General features: G+C 47.7%; 2 protein-coding genes across 3 annotated transcripts in view; both read left to right on the forward strand.

The window, feature by feature from the left end:
• The window catches only part of LOC121603460, a 65,375-nt gene extending 48,090 nt beyond the window's left edge, over nucleotides 1–17,285 (forward strand). The window contains exons 1-5 of one of the 2 annotated variants that reach the window (XM_041932189.1): nucleotides 8,821–8,980; nucleotides 10,644–10,918; nucleotides 10,991–12,232; nucleotides 12,319–12,504; nucleotides 12,572–17,285. In XM_041932189.1, the coding sequence (XP_041788123.1) occupies nucleotides 10,867–10,918; nucleotides 10,991–12,232; nucleotides 12,319–12,504; nucleotides 12,572–16,350 (5,259 nt within the window). In that variant the 5' untranslated portion in view covers nucleotides 8,821–8,980; nucleotides 10,644–10,866 and the 3' untranslated portion in view covers nucleotides 16,351–17,285. Of the gene's footprint in view, nucleotides 1–8,820; nucleotides 8,981–10,643; nucleotides 10,919–10,990; nucleotides 12,233–12,318; nucleotides 12,505–12,571 lie in introns of those variants that run through there. The other variant, XM_041932188.1, reaches the window with a different exon arrangement.
• A 2,485-nt stretch (nucleotides 17,286–19,770) lies between these two features.
• LOC121589881 (putative serine protease K12H4.7) lies at nucleotides 19,771–21,612 on the forward strand. The gene is made up of 2 exons (XM_041909103.1): nucleotides 19,771–20,253; nucleotides 20,332–21,612. Exons 1-2 carry the CDS (start codon nucleotides 19,826–19,828, stop codon nucleotides 21,425–21,427), a joined length of 1,524 nt encoding a protein of 507 aa, XP_041765037.1. The 5' UTR covers nucleotides 19,771–19,825; the 3' UTR covers nucleotides 21,428–21,612.
• Nucleotides 21,613–21,928: the final 316 nt, after the last annotated feature.

Here is a 21,928-nt window from a genome sequence, read left to right on the forward strand (position 1 = left end):
TACTTCTCTAAACAATAGCGTATCATTAAAGGAAAATGTTGCCTTCATTGTACTTCTAATTCGGCATTAAAATTTAAACTGCATAAAAACAAACCAGCCCATGTCTTGGCGAGTTTTTTGCCTATCTAATCTTAATCTATTTCAATTGATTGGGATTTTTTTTACATTTTGCCCGCTCTATAAAATACACAATAAAACCCTTCACAATTAGCGATGATTCTCTTTTATATCTGGTTAACAAAACCTCAGAAGAAAGCGAGGTCAGGTAACGTTGTGGTCCACGCCGAATAGTTTCATCGCGCCATCAGCGCGGGGCATCATCTTCCCAAGGAACGGTTGTCTGTTGCATTGGTTATAACATTCCTTCTCTTAAATGTATTGCCCTTCAACGTTGATGACCTAGTCCGTGACCTTTTACCATGACCAGCTCATTGAGTGTGATCAATTTCAACTCGTGGAGGATAAAAAACAGTGCAGAATTTCAACAAGTAGAGTGGACATTAAAGGAAACAGACGGTCATGTTGCTTAGATTCTATGCTAGAATCTGCAGTTATTTTCACAAGATAATATAAATGCAACATAAAAAAACACACCGTCGTCGTATGCGAAATTGGGTGTGAATCAAATGCATCACCTCTTGGCCGCTCGGTACTTTTATTCCTAATACAATTTAAAATGCAAAACTCCATAGCTCCAATCTCACGTACTATAAAGAGCCACATTTCCCCTCCAAATGGATGGTGGCATAGAAACAGGGCCAATTGTAAAGTCGTAAGAAATGAACAACCAACTTCAGAGCAGGGGGCCGCGCCAATTTGAATACATGGAATCTACGGACCGCTAGCACACGGTACTCTAACGGACGTACGACTGACCTTTCCCTATACCTTCCCCCAATGATTGGTGATGGGAGGATTTGTGTTGCTCGTTACCACTGGCAAACACACACCTCGTAAATAAAATCTCTTTCACATGCCACGGGCCAGTGAGCCCTCAGGAGTGGATAGATGAAGAATGATTCCCCGCGGGACGCGGGGTACGGTGGTGCGCACCATGATAACAAGCATTCCAAGAAGCGAACGATTATTTTCCTCTCACATCCTCATGCAGCAGCAGCAGCACGCGCAACGTTCATATGTGCGGAAAGGACGATCGTCGTAATGAAGTATACACGGAACACGGTGGTAAGAGTTTGTTCTGCAAAATGGGCTTAGCTATAATTACAACCGGCAACTACCGGTTGCATCCCTCACCGAAACTCCCCCATTGTGTTGTCGCATGGCTTCCGGGAGAAGGTTGTTACAAACACCGGACAACATGATGCTTCTGTGTGATGCAGTTCTCTGTCGCTGGTAACACCCGAGAATGTTCAGCAGGAAGAAGAGTTTCGTTCCCTGTGAAAGAAGCATAGAATTAGCTACCTTAGATAGAACTGCTACGGGTTCAGTAGCATGGGATGAGCCCAGTTGGGCGTCACTACTGCATCCATGATGGCCTGCTGATACACGATAAACACTGCTACATTGCTACCTGTTTATTTGATGACTTATTTGCGCGCGACTTTGACGTTTATCGGTGTTGTGAAACCCTCAATCTCACAAGATAGATACCCTCAGTTACTTAGTAATTGCGTGAGACTGAAGAGGAAACTTCATTACCTGGTCGATGGATTTTATGTCGAAAATCCTCGGATGATTAGTGAGTTAATGGGGGCAAATATTTGATCAAACCTGTAATCAAACAGAAGTGAGCAAATGCTGCAAACTCGGCCGCTAAAGGTGGTCATCTAGTTAGTTAACGCAATTTGTCACTGCTTCCCACGGCAATTGATGGCGTCTCACCTCTGGTAGTGGCAGGTTCTGCCCTTCCCTTGTTTATCTGCTCATCGGATCTGAACCATAATTAGGCGCACATTATGCAGCTTGAATTTGGCACAGATACTACCGCCGCTACTGCATCTCAACTCCACTACTGACCCAGTGAGGCATCTCTGCTTCAGTTTCTAATGCATTCAGTGACACTCTTTCGGTACGGATGCCTTGATGAAAAGCCGACCAGGTGAAGAAAAAAGTATCTCCGATTAATCATCGGAACAACTTCAGCAGCCGCCATGGTGGCGAACTTGTGGATCTGATGGGAAAATGAAAGATGATTAATTAAGCCAACTGCAGCTGCGTTCGACCAAACGAGCGCGTTGGTGTCCGCGGAAACACGCCGACAATGTCGCAGCAAGTGGAAAATAATGAATATGAAAGATGGACCGACGTAAATCATGGTTGGCCCAGTTCTGCCAACCGGGCTTCCCGATGCAGAAGATGGCGAAACCCCAACAATCCGACGCTGCTTGAGGACAAGCGCCCTTCACGTTCATCCAGTGGAAGTCAGCGCAATCTGCTGTTTGGCAAGTTCCATCAGCTGATTGAGTGATCTCTTGGGGCGATTCTTCAATTAGCCATTTGTTTTATTGTTCAATCAACGTCACTAATTGCGTACGCCATGGCGTTATGTTTGAGTGCTTCACCTGAAGATGTGGATTCCTCTGTCAAAATATGTCACTGTGCTGAAAGTGGCATTGCTCTTTAGTGTCTTTTTTCTCGATTTCAAGAAGTAACGAGGCAAGGTTGCTTTATGTCTTACTCCACTCTGTCGAGTGGTGATTTATTCGCATTAGAGTGCGTCCCCGCCAATGTTCGGATTAAGCCAACAACAAACAAAAAGTCACCGAACGGATGACATCATTGTCGTCGCGTTTCTGTTTTGGCGATCACCATCGGCAACAACAAGGTTGGCTCTGTTTTACGACTCTCCTCCATAGCGGTGTGTCCTTGTTGGCAAGAACTTGACTCGATTCGCGCGTTCAGACTGCAAATACGGGACAGATTTAGCAACGGAAGGGAATGGTCAATGGCGTGCGCGCGTGCTCTATTGCAATTCTAATTAATTGCTTCGATTCACTTGCGCGAAAGTAAACACACGACAACATGTGCGATGTCCACAGGCCACAGCTAGGAAGAGGGGAATGTTCGGCGAGAAATGAAGGGAAAAAGCAAACGATAAACAGCTCTTTGCTCTTCGGGTTATCTTTTCATGGGTGCACACGGAGCTAATGTCTGGAGCACTCTAGAAACCACTCAGGAACAAATGAAGTTAGCCTGCTCTCTTTCTCTCACGAGAAGTGGCTTGTGCCGGTTGGACGGGGTAGTGTTTGTTTGGATGTGGCGCAATTAACATTCCGATGCCGTTGCCTCCTCCGCAAAATCAAAAGCAAACACCAAATCGGAGCGCGAAGATAGCGCGCAACCACACAGACACACGCGTACCCAACACAATGTGACCACGCATTCGAGTGGTGTGGAACAGGTTTGTAGAGCTTTTTCCACGGGGGAAGGATCACTTGAGATTAAGCGAACGTATTGCCTCTACTTTCAGCAGTTGAGCTATCCTAAAGCCATTTCTCGATCCCCTTTTTGTGTGCTGTCGAAACAATATATTGTTCGTTGTTATTTGTTTAGTCGGTTTACGAAAGATATAATATATCTAAACACTCTATATGGTGTTCACTCCAGCATATACTCTTTCATATCATTCACTTGGGGAGCGAGTGCCATTGCAGCAAGTGTCACATGTATGCCGCCCAATTCATTGGAGAGGCTATGCAAGGTTGGACTGAGGTTTTTGGACACCCTGCTGACCAGCCTTGAACTTGGGCGGTGGGAAGGAAGGAGAGTCGTTATTTTTAGACATCTTCCACCCTCCCAAATCGGCCGGTATGGACCGTCGCAGAAAGAGCTCAGTGGTGAAAAAAACCTGAAACGACACCAATTCCAACCGAAACTGTTTTGGGAGAGACGCCCTCCACTTGTGCTGAGATTTGAGAACCGGCTGTCGCGACACGGTGGACAAACTTTCGACAAAAATCCAGTTGCCAAAAGTGGCAACCTGTCCTAGCAGGTTCTGGTAGCAGCAGGGTGTGTTCCATTGGATCAATGTTGGACTGTGTATATGGAATGTGATATCTCTGATCGCTTGCTGCCTTGCAGGAATACTTTGGGAGATATTTTTAGGGAATTAAAATGTGTGTATATTTGAACGGAAGTTATTTAAAAAATTTTATGATATTACGAGTAAGATCGTGTACTAAAAAGGTTGTACTTAAAATGATTACTACCTTACGAATGTGTATGACTTCAGCTGCATGCTGTTAGTGGTATAGCTAGGCACTAATTATGATTTAACGACGATCCTTATACAGAAAAGTAGAACACCCCAATGCTTCAAGTATGGTGTGATGATCTATAGGCTATAAAACATCGCCATAAACCTGAGTTCTTTTTCAATAAAAGATACCCTGCGTAGGATTAACCATCAAGAGGTATGATAAAGTTGAATTCTTGTCAGCATGTTTGCTCATAGACACTTGACATTCTGTGTCGAGTGATAATACAAGGCAAGTATACAGACACAATTGAAAACTCCACCTTACGTGTGGGATTTTTTTAGGCAATAACTAGTTGACCATCGTACAGCGTCGGAAGAAGATCGACAGGTTTGAACCGCAAAGCCATTTCTGCGGGAGGACAGTCAGTATCACAAGCGCTCTAATTGTTATTCGCATCGAGTCGGTTGAAATGGAAATTGAAAAGCAACTATTATCGCCCCCCTGCGTCTGTTCGTTACAGCGTTACGCACAATCGGATGCAACGAGTTACGCACTACGCCTTTTTTGTTCCCATCCAGCGAACGTGCATCTCATGGTTGATCGTTTTGCTGCCTGTGCAGATTGATTGACAACCCTTTATGAAGAGGGTAATAGCAGAACAACAGCCAATGCGGAAAGGAAGTCGATGAATCGAATATTCCAAAAACGTATGTTGAGCACACCGAACAAACCGTGGAAGATGTCAACAGCTTTGAATTCGAGGCGAAGGATGTCTAATGACAGGTCTGTGTGGTCGGTGGAATGCACGATTAGATCGACACGGTGTCTGTCTATCCGCATTCGTGATCATCCTAATGTTTTTGGTGAATCCATCATACGCGTTTGTCTTGGATTCACAACAGTGTTGTGAATCTCGTGAAGCTATTTGCAAACTAATAATACTTTCTCTGCTTCGCTACAGTTGACAGTGTCCTTTCAAAAGCATCCCGCACCAGGAACCTGTTTTGTAAACTGATCTCACTTAATCCGCCCGGGGTGTGGGGTGTCTAATAATCGATCTCGTGACTATTTGGGCGCTTCTTCACGTGTCGGTTTTACGAGATTGGTTGAGATCATCATGCCTTGACACCTTGGGTAAACCTTCAATTTTACGTACCAACCTTCAGAAATCGTGGTCTGCTCTGTTCGTAAGCAACTCGGAACCACGCCGTGCGCTCGTGTGCGCGTTTTTTTTGTTTTGAATGGGGCAAGTAACGATCCAAAGTTGACGCTGATGAGCGGTGCTAAATGGCGAAATTGAATTAACCATTCGGATAAGCAGAACTCAATCCTTGCCGTAAAGCCGGCAACCGGTACTACACTGCTGGAAGATGCAAATTTGATTTGAAGGTTGTCAAGTAAGAGTTCCGATTCGTCTCGATCCGTTCCTAGCGCGCGCTGAATGGCGAAACTGATTGATGCTTGAGATTTGTTACACTTCTTCAAACCGCCCATTGGGTCCGCCTTGTTTAGGGTGGCCATTCAACAATGTCTGTGTTCATTCAAAATCGCGCGTTTTCTATGCACGTTTGTGCCTGCTCAAGTAAATAATTTTCACTATTCGAACATATTGTGTTGAAAAATGCTTTGAACTTGTCCGCTGGGAAGAGAGCACGAACCCCGAGGATTAAATGAATGTTAAATGGTTTGTACATAAAACACAAAATGCACTTAAACACCAAGCTAAGAATCCATTCGTCGATTAGGTACAGTGTTTCGGCGCATCAGTCTCAACGGCCTCCGTAACGAGATCTATTGAGCTTGAAATTAAGTGCATTGTGTGTGTGTGTATCGTGTTCGGAAAGTACACTACGATACACTGTGAACGCTTCCAAGTCCAAGTACACGAGCACCGCATCCATTGTATGCAAAGTGAATCGAAAACGAAACTTGTGACTCTCAAACCACCACTTTGCATGTTGCCCCCTCATTATCACACGCACATGAAAAGCCTCGTTGTTAGCTAGCACATGATGATGGTACAAGTTCACATTTTACAGCTCGAGAATTTTAGATGCACTGGGAAACTCGCAGTACACCGTTAGATCAACCGGCCGCCAATAGAGATTGTTTGGCTAGATATATCGTCTGATCAAAAGCATTTCCCTTGGCCTCTCGGAAGGACGGTGTGCGAACTGCCTGCCCAGGGGAGTGCTGCGAAGGCACGATCACTGTATGCACCGGTTATTCACAAGTGTACACTAACACACTACACCAATGCAACCGGAAACCAGACTGTGGAGGCGACCATCATCTTCCGGTATGCTTAATCACTATCATCAGTGACCTTTCGGAAGGTTGGGTGCAAGATTTCTTCTTTGACGTGAAAGCATGATCTTGTTACACACGTCTACATACCATTCTTCACGGGTTTGTTGTTGATTTGTTGGATTTTGTATAGTGTTGGTTTTTCTCACAACCAACGATCATCAATTCTATGCGCATGAACTCCAGAAATCTAGGGTGATAGTAATTGGTGGTCGACTTTTTTACCTCAAGGGTTATTTATCTTTCTGTTCAATGATCGCCATTCCAAAAGTACATTGATTTGTCAGTTCCATTTATGTAACTCTAATGGGATATCTGTTATTCAATTCTTCGACACTATTATCAATAAAATCAACACAAAAAAAAACTCTTCAATCGTCAAACGATCATGTTGAACAACATATGAACCAATCTTTTTGTTCATCTTTCAAAAATGATGAATGGACAAACGGCTAAATGCAATCTCACGGATACGTTCGTCACGAAAATTCAAAGATTACAAGCCGTAAGCAAACAAACAGTGATTGGTGACGATTATTGTAGACTAATCGATTAGACGGTCAGCGGTTCGGGCCGAGTGGACGATCACCACAATCCAACCTTCCTAGGAGCGTACAGACGCACGTCCCTTCAAGCGAATTTTGCTTGATGTTCGTCAACGACTCTTTCACCAATCTCTACCCATCATTCCACCAATCTCTACCCAGTCCAAAATATGTTCATCGACAATGGCGTAATCCACGCGGCCGTGTGTACTTATGGTGATTACGACGCAAGTAATCTTACCGACAATGGGGTGTCCCCATCGTCAGTTTGCTTGTGATTGTCGTTGTGTTGATGAGATAATTTAAGTCACGGTGTGCAGCTAGGAAAGGAGAGAAATGTCGTTTGGTGCTTACAAGGGCACTGCGCATATCTAGCCAGCGTTATTACACCAAATAGAACAATTCTAATTGAACTGCTTGAACCACACGGTCACATGGAGTGCTCTCATGGCTCTGACACTTGCTGCTGCTCGTTACGATAGATTTGTGATTGTTGTAGCTAATGAAAGCTAACGATTTATATCATTCCCGTTCACCGAGATCATCGTTCTCGGACGGTCCCGGAATCAGAGCGAAAGTAAGTTTGCGGATGCTTTCGGACGAATAAAAAAGTCTCGATCTTTTCCAACGTCGACCGTCTGGGTAATTGTTCTCACCATTATCTCACCCAGCTCAATGGAAGCACAATTGATGAGCCATAGCTAATGATAATGATCTCACCGGCAAATGTAGTCAATCCCCACAGTCTCCGGATCTGTGTTGCGCCCTCTCCACTTGGTTTGGCGGCACAGTAGTGTTGTAGTCGTTGCACATCTCCAGTAGGGTGCTCCGGGCGGGAACGAACGGCCAGGTTGAAACGGCTGCATTTCAATCAAAGCTAATTATCGTACAACAATCGAACGCTCTTGACGCCCCCCTGTGCTACCGTACGGCGCACAAACTATATGCAATGCTGCAATGCAACGCTCCCCCTCGGTGATTGTGTCCTTACCTTGAGGCCAGAGTGTTGCAGTGCTTGCCGCTGGCAGGAATGAAGTTCGGCGAATACTAAGGTGCGATTTTCATCGCGCCTCGTTTAAAGTTAATGAAGATGATTATAGTTTCTAGCTGACATATGCATGAGGGGTTGTTGTGTTAGGGTTAGAAGCAAGATAAATACAATAATATTTCACTGCTTGAAATGACCTTCATGTAATTTCTTCTTAAACAAAAATGTAATGTAAAAAGCTTGGATTAATCCAAATATGTGACATAAACGGTTACACAAAAACGGTTACACAAAAACGGTGATTAATCTGATTGACCTAAACGATAACAAATTATGATTATGGTACAGCTTGCGGACGTGCGGTTACACAGAATCTGTCGCCTATCCACAGTAGAGTCGATGTAAAAACCCTTCAAGCAATCCACAAAATCGTACCTTGCACTGCGATTTATTATCTCTCGGACGCGGCTATCTGCTGTGACACGGGAAGCTTCCCCATATCTCACATTCGCGACCACTATGTACTGTCCGCGGCCAGTACCTGTAGCTTTCCAGCTGCGGAAAAGGCTGTATCAACACACTGGTACGTCTCCCTTGCACACAAAACCGCGTCCGTGTGTTTGTGCGCGCGGTGGGGGCCCTATTACTGCGGCGGTCTCGCTTAGAGAAGCTCACGTTATCATCGTCGTCATCATCATCAATGATCACGAGATACCACTACCACCCCCAATCGGTACGCCCCGCAAATACTCACACACGTTGCTGCTGCTGAATGAACCTTGTGCGGTAGAACTCGACGCTGAACAAGACTTTTGTTTTAGTTAATTTTTATCACTCTGCGCCGATAGTCCAACGCGCGTACCACAGGAGGAGGAACCCTCGCGTCTCGCGGGTTTTTGCGCACACAGTCGGTAGCGCACAATTAATTTATCGAAGGAAGGACGAGATACGCCACAGGCAGCGGTGGAGGCCCCGTGGAGGTAGGATTGTGCGACTGTGCATGCACTGATATCTGATCAGATTTTAATCAGTGTGACGCGTCATCGGGGTGCTCTAGTGATAGTCGAAAGAGCAGGCGGGAAGAAAAAGTGCGTTTGATGATTCAATGTTTTGCCGAGAGAGTGAGTGGGACGGTGGTTTATGGTGAGGACCGTAGGATCAAAACCTGTGTTGTTGAGTCAGCTTATAAATGCGCCGAACATCCGTCATCCGTGTTACCAGTGGCTTAAAGCTCTTTTATGGTCTTAAAACCTGCATACGTGCCTAGGAAGACACAGCTGCTCAAAACCGCCACTCACAAAAAATATAGGAAACAAAATTCTGATAAACGTGTCTGTGCGAGGTCATGTGTGTGAACGCGCTCAAGGGTGGTGTGCCAAGCGGTGAGATATGCGGCGTCAATCAAATCATACCGATGATAAGCTAAATTGCTTCCAGCACGGCAGTAAAGAAACGGCACATTCCAAACCGTAATAAGTGCGACTGCAGGATAACGTTAAGTCTGGTGTCGTATGGGACTTCTTTTCGCTTTTTTTTTGTTTTAGAAGAATGATTTCTATGCTGCCCCCCTCACTAAAGTTGCATTAAAACTCATTCTTGCACAGTGCGCCAGTACGTGCTAGTCGGTACGTCCGGTAGATTAATGTGCAATATTACTCTTCAGGCTCATATTTTTATCGTGGTCAGTGGGGAATGTTGACTTTGTAAGATCGCTCTGCTGCCGCTCTTTCGCTCTCTTTCTCGTTATGCCCCATAACTGTTCCAGCAGTACCATAGTTCAAACAACCGACAACCGCTTATCAGATTGCGGAGGAATTCCGCCAGATTGGACTGAACTTGTTGACAACGGTTGTGGGCAGCACCTATCATCAATAACGTACCTATTGTCTGTGGAGCATTGAGTGATGGTTGTTTTTTTGTTTGTATTCTGCCACCATCATCTCTTCTCCTTGCCAAACACTACACCTCACTTTTTGCGTTGTTTTATGAACTGTTAGTACTGAGTGTGTCAAGTGGTTTTAATTATTCTAGCAAAAAAGATAAACACACACTTTCTTGAAATTTCTAAATAAAGTCGTTACAACAAAGTCTTTACCCAGTGTATACAACACTTGCAATGTGGGTAAATATTTTGGTTCGCGGTACAATTATTCTACCACCCTTTTGGAAAAGCTGAATAAACCGTCTAGCTTGCCGGAGACAGTTGTCCAGCTCATCTTACCCTATGTATTGCCTACCAAGCTGCTGCTGCTTACGTTTCGAGTACGTCTTGGACACGTGACCACACTGCTGCGAGCCGGTCATTAAAACGTCAGATCTTTGATGTACGGCAGTAGCTGAAGTTTGCGCGCGGCTGGCAAGTAGGGGGACGACGGCACATGCAAGACCGAAGGGGGGCAGATGAAATTTCCACATGCAGTCAAACAATCGTTCTCACGCTAGCCAAACACCACTCGAGCAAGCGGCAAACTGCGCGCGCGTACGTTAAACGTGTGTATGCATTTCGAAACATCTTTGTACGGAGGAAGCACGATCGGTAGTGAAGTGCATCTTTGCTGATACACTATTTCCGTTTAGAAGATGGCACTCCATTAATATAAACAAGTCGCTAATGTACTGCTTTATATCTGTGTCTACTTTCAGAACTTTCTTCGAGCCGAAGAGAATACCAACCATGCTTAGGATTGTGATGCTGTAGATACAGGTTCCACTGCATATTCACATATCGTTTTTGCTAGGCAATTAAACAACGTCAAACACAGCATAACTGCAGTTACCACAGTACGCAACTTTTTTTAGGAGCTGATCAAATATACATCCAAACATTCCAATCATACTACACACATCCACCTTAAAGCCAAACAAAATGAACGGATTATCAACGCTTAACAGACTGCTAGGAAAAAGAAACAAAGATGGTAAGTTTAAAACGCGTGTTATCCAGCGCCAGGGGTTAACTCACCAATCGGATGCACTTGTGTCCATTTCAGTTTCCAAATCAACCTCCAACCTTAGTCGGTCAACCACCAACCTGGACGCCTCTAGTCACTACAACAACAAAGTCATACAGCTGCCCGTCGTGCCGAATGCGCCCTTCGAGCAGACGTTCCGCGTGACGGTGCTGCTGCCGCGGGACCAGCTGTACGTAGCACGCGTCGGCGCGAAAACCAAACTCTCCACCCTGCTCGAGATGGTGTGCAGCGACAAGCTGCTGGACGCACAAAAGTACGTCTTTCGCCATCCGGCCGACTTTCAGCAGGGCTTCGAGCTGGACATGAACATTGGCGAGGTGGGACTGAGCGAGATACGCATGATGTCGCGCAAGGAGCTGGAAGCGCTGCGCAACAGCGACTATCGGCTGAGCACGAGCGACATCTTCCGGATGCACCAGAAGGGGGCACGAGAAACGTCCGGTGGAACCTCCGTATCGTCGTCCGATTTGAGCCGCACCTCGAAACTGGCCCTCAAGACGACGTCACCGTACAGTTCGACCAACTCGCTCAACTCGATGGACTCGTCCGGCGTTAGCTCGAGTTCGCGTGGTGGTGGCGGTGGTCACAGTGGCACTGCAAACGGTACGGCAACTAACGGACACAGCCAGATGGGCCCACCGGTAGCACCGACGCGCAAGAAACGACTTGCTCCGCGCCCACCAAGCCAGAGCTCCATTCCCGAGGTGTCGCGTGTCCCGCCGCAAACGCCGCCACAACAGTCGAACGGCGGAACACCGGGCGACAAGCCCGGTACAGATGATCATATCTTCAAAGAGCCCCAGTTACCGCCGTACTCCAGGCAAAATTTCCACGTATCTACGCCGAACTTGTACGATCGGGAGCTAAAACCGGCCGACATTATCAACAACAATGGCAATGGTAGCGTGCATCCGAAAACTGCAAACGGTGACCGAAACGGATATTCGGCAGATGTTCACAATAACAACAACAACAACATACATGATGCCCAAAGTGCGATGCTGGAGGAGGAGGACCGCAAAAACCTCATCAACACCAAAACGTCCTACAGTACGCTTAAAAATCGGCCAACGTCCATGTACATTATACGCGAACCGGACACAACAAACACGCTGCAGCGCTCGAGCGAGAACGGTGGCAGCATGGTCGACATACATCATCACCATTCCCGGGCATCGTCCAGCTGCTCGGATGCGAAAGATCCGCGGGACTTCCAGGACATGCCTGAACCAACGCCACGAAAGCGCTTGAATTCTAGTGGTAAGCCGAAAGGAGTCAAACCACGCACTAAACATTGGCAACGTATCTGATTTTTACTTTAATGTTTTCTTTTTTCGCTTTTGCAGCCAAAAAATCCAAAGCACCAGCTCCGCCGCCGAGAGCAAAGACAACTACCATCACGCCGGTGCCGACGCCCTCGCCTAGGGCACTCACCCGCTCGACACTGGATTTGCTGCGGGACAACGATGCGGCCATTTCCGAAACGGATTCAAACTTTAGCAGCGAACCAGATGATACGCATCGTAACAGAGGTAAGAAACTCAGCTTGAATGTGTTGTGGGGAATAAGAGAAAACATCTTTTTTTTCCTGTATTAAAGAATCGCGATTGAATGCCGTCAACGGTAGTATCCACCATGCTCCGTACACACCGCAGCAGCAGAATGTGTCGAAGGTGATGCTGAACGTAGAGCAGGCACCGCTTAACGATCCGGTCGTAACGTCGACCACACCGAACAACAGTGAGAAGAAGCACCAGAAGAATGGATCCACTTCGTCTTCTGTGTCTATTAAAATTGTCAGCAATGGTGTAGGTGACGCACAATCAAAACCCTCATCGACGACACCCATCGTATCGAAGGTGCAGATCGGTGGAAACCTACCCGCCCCGTTGGATTTGCCAACTTCGCCGGGAGATAACAGCTCGGACGAGGAAATCAAGATCTACAACATCGAATCCGGCAAAGCACTGATTAAGAAAAAAACACAGAATGGTACCGAAATGGAGCAGGAACAGAAGAAGGCTACACCGGGTGGCGGCACTACCCTCACCAATGGGGCAAAGGTGAGCTCGTCCAACGGTACAAGCATCGAACCGAATGGCGACATAAATCAGCAATCGGCTGAACAGCAACCCAACGGTGCTACTGCGGACGAGGAACAGTGGACGTACAAGCTGCCCGCACCGCCAAAGTTTGCCGATTCTTCCATCAAAACAAGCGATTACGATGAGCGTGGCCAATTTTATCGACCGGCGTCTACCTTCGTCGACAATACGACGCTGCGCAGCGATATGCTGACGGTCGTTTCTGATGAGCAGACGGAGCGCATCGAACCGTTCATCCAGGAGCGCCTGCAAACCATGCTCGACCTAACGGCAGGCCGTGATACGATGCAGCCACCATTTTACCCCACGGTGCTGGATCATCGGCCGGATAGTCCGGTGAGTGTGTCCACGGAAGCCGATGCTACCATGCACGTTTCGGAGGATGTTCCACCACACATCAGCTCGGATCTGGAGGATGGTTATCGTGTCGGTGCCGAGAGCCGATCGGAGGCAAATGGCGCTCCGGACAGCAGCCAAGAGGCACGCGAAGTGTGGCTCCAAACGCTTGAAAAGCGGCGGGAAAAGATCATCGAGGGTGAGCTATCGACGTTGACCGAATCCATCGGTAGCGGTGGTAAGGGACCAGAAGTTGATGCACCCACTGTGTCTCGCACACAGTCGGTGAACGATAGGAAGAGCAGCGTAATGAGTGAGCTCAATCAGCTGCTGCGCGAAGGCGTTGAGCTGAGCCGAAAGGAGGAGACGGAAATTGCCGTCGTGAACAGGAGCAGCTTGGCGAACTTTAAAATTTCAACCTACAGTAGCTCGGAAAACAAGGAAAACATCATTACCAGCACCACCACCACTACCATCGTGGAGAAACAGGTGCAGCAGCAGAACCACGTTGGAGGAAACGACGTGCCGGTTGTACCGAACGGCGCTTCCGAAGCGAAACACGTGTCGGAGTGTCAGGAAGAGGAGGAAGAGGAGGCGCAGGAAGTCGATGTGATCGTACGCCGCAAGATATCGGTCGATTCGATCACCTTCCGTAAACCACACTCGCTTACCCAGAGCAGCGACGAGGATGACCCGGTCGGTCGACAGGCCAACGGATATGGGGCTGCGGGTGCGAGCGCCAAGAAGGAACTGGCCCCGGTCAAGCGTCGCAGCTTGACAATGCTCAACAAAAGCCCGAGGGTGATTAATCGGTCCGATTCGTTCCACTCCACCCGGTCGGATTACATACAATCGTTGAATTCGCCTGCTCAAACCGGCACGAGCACTTCCGGACCGTTGCATCTAACGCCAAGAAGCACGTCGTACATTTCGCTAATCGGTGCACAGCGGTGGGAAAACAGAGCGGCCACCAGTGCCTCGCTAGTGACCGCAGCGAACTCTTTCAATCGTCGCAAATCGGCCAGTGAGCTTAGCATCTGCGATTCACCTTCCCTGCAGAGCCTGGAGGTGATCAAGAACATTTTGAACACATCGCGCAAGAACAGCATTAACAATCTGCACCAAACGAATGGAAGTGCGGTGGAAGGTTCCCCGACGGATGAAGGTATCGTCTTGCCATCGATGGCTGCTATCAAGCGGAATAGTTTTACCGACATTTCGACACTGGTACAACTGAACGGTACGACCAAGGGGCTTATGAACAATGGTGCCGGAGGTTTGATGAGCAATGCCGTGCGCAAGGATAGCATTGAGGAGGCAAAGATAGAACAGGAGCCTGAGCAGGAGCCGGAACCGGAAGTGCAACCGAAGCAGGAACCTTCAAAGGCTGATCGGAAACCAACCCTCGAGGCAAACGTTAACAAAACGGAAGAAGTGAAGAAGGTTGAACAGAGCGTTGAAAAGCTGGTAGAGAAGCTGGTCGTACCAGAAGAGAAACAGGTAGAAGAACCTGTTGAGAAATTAATTGTGCAGAAAACGGTGGAGGAAAAAACGGTGCAAGCCGAATGGATTGCTAAGCCAGCAGAGGATCAGCAACTGGCAGTGGATTTGACTAGCGAGTCGAAGAGCGACGATGAAAAGCTGCAGAATAAGCAGCAACAACGTCAGCAGATTCAGCACGTGGGTGTCCCGCCGAAGGAACCACAAACGACGGTCGTTAGCATTACAACCACCAACACGGTGGTGAGCAGCAGCAGCAGCTCGAGTGTCGCTGGTACACCGTCCAACGAGTCCGACACGAAAAAGTGGACCTACCAGGGACCACCGACGATAAGCTTTGCGACGTGGAACGAGCGGCCCAAGATCGACGTGTCGATCAAATCGGATCGAGACTATCGGTTTGGTGGCAGCTCCACGCTTCCCCGTGGATTCCGTAATGTGAACAACGTAAGCAGCACCAAAATTAGCATTGGTCCGGGGGGCAGCACCACTACCACGGTGGAATCGAGCAGCGGATACATACGGCGAACGATCCATGAGGTTGATCAGTCGCTGCAGGAAGAAGTCGTTTCCAATGTGCCATCATCATCAGCAGCAACAGCAGGAGCTCCGTCCCTGGGACGACAGCAGGACCTGACACCGGCGGTGGTGAAGCTTCCGGCGACCTTGCCGAAGCCTACGACGACACCGCCCGGCGAACGCTTACCGATCGTGCGTGCCGTCGAATACAAAAAGAACGTTGCGCAACGGCCAACACCGCCGCCGGTCGAGCCAAAGCCTCCTTCCTTCTACTCCGGCACCAATGTCAGCAGTGTCAGCATTAATGGGACAGCCATTCCCTCCCCCAGCCTCAGCACCAACATTAGCCGGCTAAGCTTCGGGCCGAAACCTCCAACGGTGCTGCAGCCGACGGTGCGCGGTTTCAAATCGCTCGACATCGATCCGGCCGGCTCGTCCGGTACGGTGAGCATGCCTCGCTTACGTCCCGTTTCTATGATCGATACGAGTACGCTGCGCAAAACGACCGTCCCATTGGTGCCTGCGGCGAGCGAGGATGAGGCTCCGAACTCGTTGCCCTTTTCCCAGCACACTCTTCGCCGGACGGGATTGAAGGACAAAATACTGGCCAAGGATCCGGCATCCGTTGCGGAACCGGTTACTACGATTACCAAAGTGAGCGTTACGCAAACTGCTCCTGCTCCTGCTGCTCCTGTCACAGTGGCTGCGCCGGCACCAGCACCCGTACGGCCCGTTTCCCTTCCGGTAGCGGCACCCATTCCGCCACCACCTGCACCGATGCCACCGACCAAGGCCTCCCAACCCGTGGTGCGTGGTGCGATCGTGAAGAAACCCGCCACCTCGCCGGCCATCGATCCGCGGACGGCACTACTGGATGCGATCCGAAGCTTTAACAAGGATTCGCTGCGAAAGGATTAATAAGGAGCGCTTGTACATGCATTACGTTTTCTGCTAAGGTGGGGCTTTTTGTGTAGTTTCCTTTTGTTTTGCTATTTGGCTTCTACTTTTGTTTGTGGTAATTTATGTATGCTAACCATACATATATTGTATCCATTCCCATACACCTCGTTGTGTGCGAAGTGATGCGCTTTTTTATGCTGATGTCCCTTGTTTCATGTGCTTTTTGCATGTAGAGCACAACATCATCGCCGGGACAACAGTACATTGCATGCATTTTTCTCGCATGCATCGTTTTAATTACCTTTTCTTTGCTTTTTAAACATAGCAGGGATTTTATTAAATCTTACTTACCCACCCACCAACCCTTTGCTGTAACATAGTTGAAGCGTTAACCGTTTGCGCAGCTCATGCGGGTAAATGCACATTTTTGCACAATGCAATTGTTATCTTTTATTATGGAATATGGCAACTAAACCTACTGGTACTGTCTGGTACTGTGGCTGTTTCAGAAACGGCATATGTGTACATGTAAAACTGATATCAATAATCCACAATACACACACAAACACAAAACACAGGTACTCGGCAAGCAGGGACTCTTATACGAGCACATGATAGAATAGAACTAGAATATAATACACATACTTCCCCGAAGGAGGTGTGTTTTGTTAGTCAGCATGCATACAGTTAGAAGCAGCTGAGCTGTAGCGGATAGCTATTTCGTGAGAATTACGCTTGAAAGGAGAGAGTGTATCAAATAGCAACGTATATAGAATGAAAGAAAGCTGAAGAAAATAGTGGAGAAAGGCTGGAACCGTTTCACGTTGGTTGTGTATATTTCATTGATGTGTATTGTTAACTATGTTTTTTTTAATGGGAATTGTCTAATACCTGCAGTCTAATAGATATTGTATGAAATAAACATGTGGATATTAAAAGTTTACTAATAATAACTCGCTGCTCTTCAATTGTACCATTAATTGAAACATTGAAAGAAATGTTACCATTGAAAGAAACATCGTTAAATTAGGTTTAATTTAACGATGTTTCTTCAGTTTGATTTAGTATCTATACAATGCAATACAATTCAATGTTCAAAGTCCCGGGACAGAATTCAACATTTTAGGAGATTGAGATGCTTGAATAATAGTGAAAATGGTCTTTTTAGCTTTACTGTTCGGCTGATCATTTTGATTTCCACCTGTCTTTGTCTACTTTCCGTTAGCGTCTAGTCTGTGCTCGTCATCCGAAGGCCTTCCTTGCCTTTCTCTGTTGCTTTACTTCTTTGTCGCTGTACTTTCCATGTGTCCTGGCCAAATAGCTTAGGAGTTGTATTACGGTAAAGCTAAATTAGGTTTACACTGATTAGTGATGGGAAAAATTAAGGTTTGGACGGAATCGATTCCGGCTAGCACCTAATTTTTGTGGAATCGATTCTGGATAGTAGGTCCGGAATCGGCTCCCGAATTGAAATTGGTGCCGGAATCGAAATCGGCTTCGGATACAGAATCGACTCCGAAATCTCCATGAGAATAGATCGTTTTCAAGTACATGTGAACCCTTTGCGGCTTATTTAATGGGGGTCGAAGCATTCGTATATTCAAGCAAAAATCGTGAAATCATTTTGACATTTTGATGAAAAGCATTAATTGAAGATTTATTTGTGCTGGTTCTGGATACATTTTCGGTCGATCATCGAGCTCCATCGTTGTTATATCGATCATCAAGCTTCATAGCAATGAGATTAGAAATCAAAGGAATTTGAGAAAAGGAGCGTTAATTTTTCGTAAGATCTAAGATCTATGTTTAAAAATTATTAGTTTTTGAGTGTATTGATGTACATTTTATAAATTGCATAATGTAAATTCACTTCTTCATTTAACAAATAATAACATACTCAAATCAATCTACATGTTTGGATTGCCCCATGCTCAAAGTTCACTTCGAAAATATTTATAATGTAATGGAGATTCCGAAGCTGATTCCGATTTCGGAGCCGATTCTAATTCCGGAGCCGATTCCGATTCCGGAGATGATTCCGATTCCGAAGACGATTCCGGAGCCGACTTCGGAGTCGATTCCGGGGCCGATTCCAAGGCTGTTTCTGAATCCGGATCCGATGGAATCGGAATCAGGTAGTTCCGACTCCGAGCTTCCACCAGTAAATCTGATGTTGTATATCCCTTAAGCCAACAATTTATATACATAATAAAAAAAAGCTCAAACTCAACTTGTGCTAGTTTTCAGCTGTAGCGCAGCTGGGACAAGCAACAAAATAGTGATAATTCTTGAACAAAGATACGGTACGAACCTGTCGAATATAGCGCCACAAACGCATAGGAATACAGTCATTGCCACAATCCAGTCCAGAAAACGGATCAATACTAATAAGATGCATATGGCAGACGAGCATTAGCCAATTTATTATGTTTGCACACTAGTGTAGTATGGAGTCTTTAAAGTTTGGCAAATCATTACTTACCTCATCCAAAATTACTATCATTTTGGAACGGATCGCTCCTGACAGGTTCGGAACGCAACGCGCATCACTACAACTGAATGTCGACGTTCAATTTACGCCTGAAACGTATGCTACACTGATTTTTTTTAACTATCGCATAGTTATGCAACCCGCATCACTTGTGTAGTCGACAATGATCAATTTCCCTTTTCCTAATCTATTGAAAACCCATAGAATGCTGATCAGTCCAATCGCACCAATTTCTAAGCCAAGCCTATCCGGCAAAGGGACAATCTTCGCTTATGTCACTAAATCGACTGAAATTTGGAAAAAGTGATAAAGCTTTTGATAAACTGTGGTCTTGTTAAAATAAACCTTCAACACTGACTGATCCATTCTTGTCATTATTATCGTTATCATTTTTATTATTTCAAAATAAATATTAAGAAGTAAGTCACCATTCATCCGATAACGATGAGCATATCTATTGCTTAGTACGCTGAAAAATCCTTGAAACACCTCCACCATCCTGCGCTAAACCATGCGCCCATTTACCTCACAACTGCAACTGCATCGCCCAACACACCCCTCTATTCCGGCGGATTAGATAAGACTGTGAGTCGGGTTGAAAATCAGGCGCTCACCTGTACCTGTATTGGGAATGATTTTCAAAATGACCATCCTGTGCCATTAACTTCCGCGTGATATTGCAACGCGCATTGTCATGGCACGTCCCGCCGGAATTATTTCTCCCTCTGCATTCCCCCTGCATCCCGGCCGGTCTTCCCGTACGCAGCCCGTACGCGGTATCCGCAGGCGGGTCTATTATTCTTCCCCCGTCATGGTTGGAATACAATTTGTTTCGATAATATTACTACGATAAGGATTAAATCCGACCGTTTATGGTCCGCCCGGATCGATGACTGTGTCTTTCAGCGTTCGTCCCGCCGGCCTTCCTATTTAACCGGCGTGCAAACGACTGGAAACCGTTTAGTCTTTAATCTTACAACCTACCGTATAACCGTCGCCGGGATGAAGCTTAGCTCAGCGAGTGTGAGGCTGGCAGCGCTGCTGCTGCTGGCCGTGATCGTCGTTGCTTCGGGCAAGTCGATCGACAAGATCCGCCGTCTGCCGCCCGGCATCGAGCGGATGTTCACCCGCAAGGATGGCATCCGCCCGCCGAAGGGCTACGTGTCGCAGAGCCCTCGCACGGTCGAGGGTCGCTTTACGTCGCGTGTGAATCACTTTGACCCGCAGAACCGGGACACGTTCGAGTTTAGCTATCTGCACAACGACCAGTACTACCGCCAAGGAGGCCCACTGTTCGTCGTCGTCGGTGGCCACTATCCGGTCAATCCGTACTTCATGGAGAACAGCCACTTCCGCGATGTTGCCGCACTGCAGGGCGCCTGGTTGGCCACGAACGAGCATCGTTACTTTGGCGAGAGCTACCCCACCGAGTAAGTGTATGAGGCAGGTCGCTTCCTTTTGGGGGATAATGTCTAACGACTCCGTTTCCGCTTGCTCGTTTTTGGCAGAGATCTGTCGACGGAGAATCTTCGCTTCATGCGCACGGAGCAGGTCCTGTTCGATCTGATCGAATGGATCGATTTCCTGAGGCGCGAGGTCATGGGTGACCCGAACGCACGCGTCATTCTGCACGGTGTGGGATACGGCGGCACCCTGGCTACCTGGGCCCGCCAGCGCTTCCCGAACATCATCGATGGTGCCTGGGGCTCGAGTGCGCCGGTCCGTGCCACCACCAACTTCGAGGAGTTCGCCGTCGAGGTCGGCAACATCATCCGCGAGCGGGGCAGCGACCAGTGCTACAACCGCATCTTCCAGGCGTTCCACACCGCCGAGAACCTGATCGATGCCGGCCGCACGGAGATGATTTCGGAGATGTTCAACACCTGCGACCCGGTCGACACGGACAACCCGCTCGAGGTGGAGCTGTTCTTCTTCGCCATGATGTTCTCGCTCGAGGCGGCCATGGTGGAGGACTACGACATTGAAAACATTGGCCGCGTGTGCGATGCGCTGACGGACGATGAGTTCGGCACCGGGCTGGAGGCCCTGTCCGCCTTCCTGCTCAACCGGTACGCCGACACGCGCGAGTGTTTCGATCTGTCGTTCGAGAACTTTATCCGCTACTTGACCGATGTGGACATCAACGCACCGGCCAACGTGGAGTTCGGACTGCGCCAGGCCGGCTACCAGGACTGTACCGAGTTCGGATACTTCGAGATGACTACCTCGCCCGACCAACCGTTCGGTACCAAGGTGACGTACGATCTGTTCCTTGCCGAGTGCCAGGCCGCCTACGGCGACTGGCTCTCCAAGGACGTCGTGTATGAGGGCGTGCGCCTCACGAACTTCCACTTCGGTGCGACCGATCCGCGCATCACCAACGTGCTGTACACGAACGGTGAGCTGGACCCGCTGCGGGCCGTCTCGATCACCGAGTACACGAACCTGCTCGCCAATGCGCGCGTCACGCCAGGAGCATTCATCGGCCAGGACATCCTGTCGATCAGTGGCATGGATTCGGAGGAGCTGCTCGAGACCAAGCACATGGCGGAGCATTACATCACCACCTGGCTCGGATCGCCGATCAGCCCGTTCCGGAAGTAGACCCACCGTAGCTCTGTCTTCTAGGTCTAAGTGTAAGCGGTCACCTGCCCAATCCTGCCTTAGCCCAAACGCATGACCGTACATCACGCGGTCACGTCGGGTAGGATCCACCAGCAATAGTGCGCAAGTGTCCGCGTAAAAAAAACAATAACAACAATAAAAACCTAAATCTAACACAAATAGTAGCACACTGACTTCCATATCATTGCTTCCGTTCTCTTCTGTGCTGCGCTTTCCGTCTTGATCGGCTTACTATTATTACCTTGGCATTATGATGGCCTGGTGGTGTAGGATAAGACGGTAATAGCCTCATTAACGACCCGGCACAAAAGAGCACCGCAAATGGGTGGCACCGTTCAGCATGAATCGTTACAAATTTTCGGGCAGGCCAATTTAGATAAGAAAACTGTGTGTCCGTTGTATGTGTGTGTGTTGGATTTGGTCGTTGTCGATGGCCTTATGGTAGGGCTTGCCGCAGCTTGCTGCTGATTTATAGCCCTA

Source organism: Anopheles merus, chromosome 2R (assembly GCF_017562075.2).
Source record: "Anopheles merus strain MAF chromosome 2R, AmerM5.1, whole genome shotgun sequence".
Classification (NCBI taxonomy): domain Eukaryota; kingdom Metazoa; phylum Arthropoda; class Insecta; order Diptera; family Culicidae; genus Anopheles; species Anopheles merus.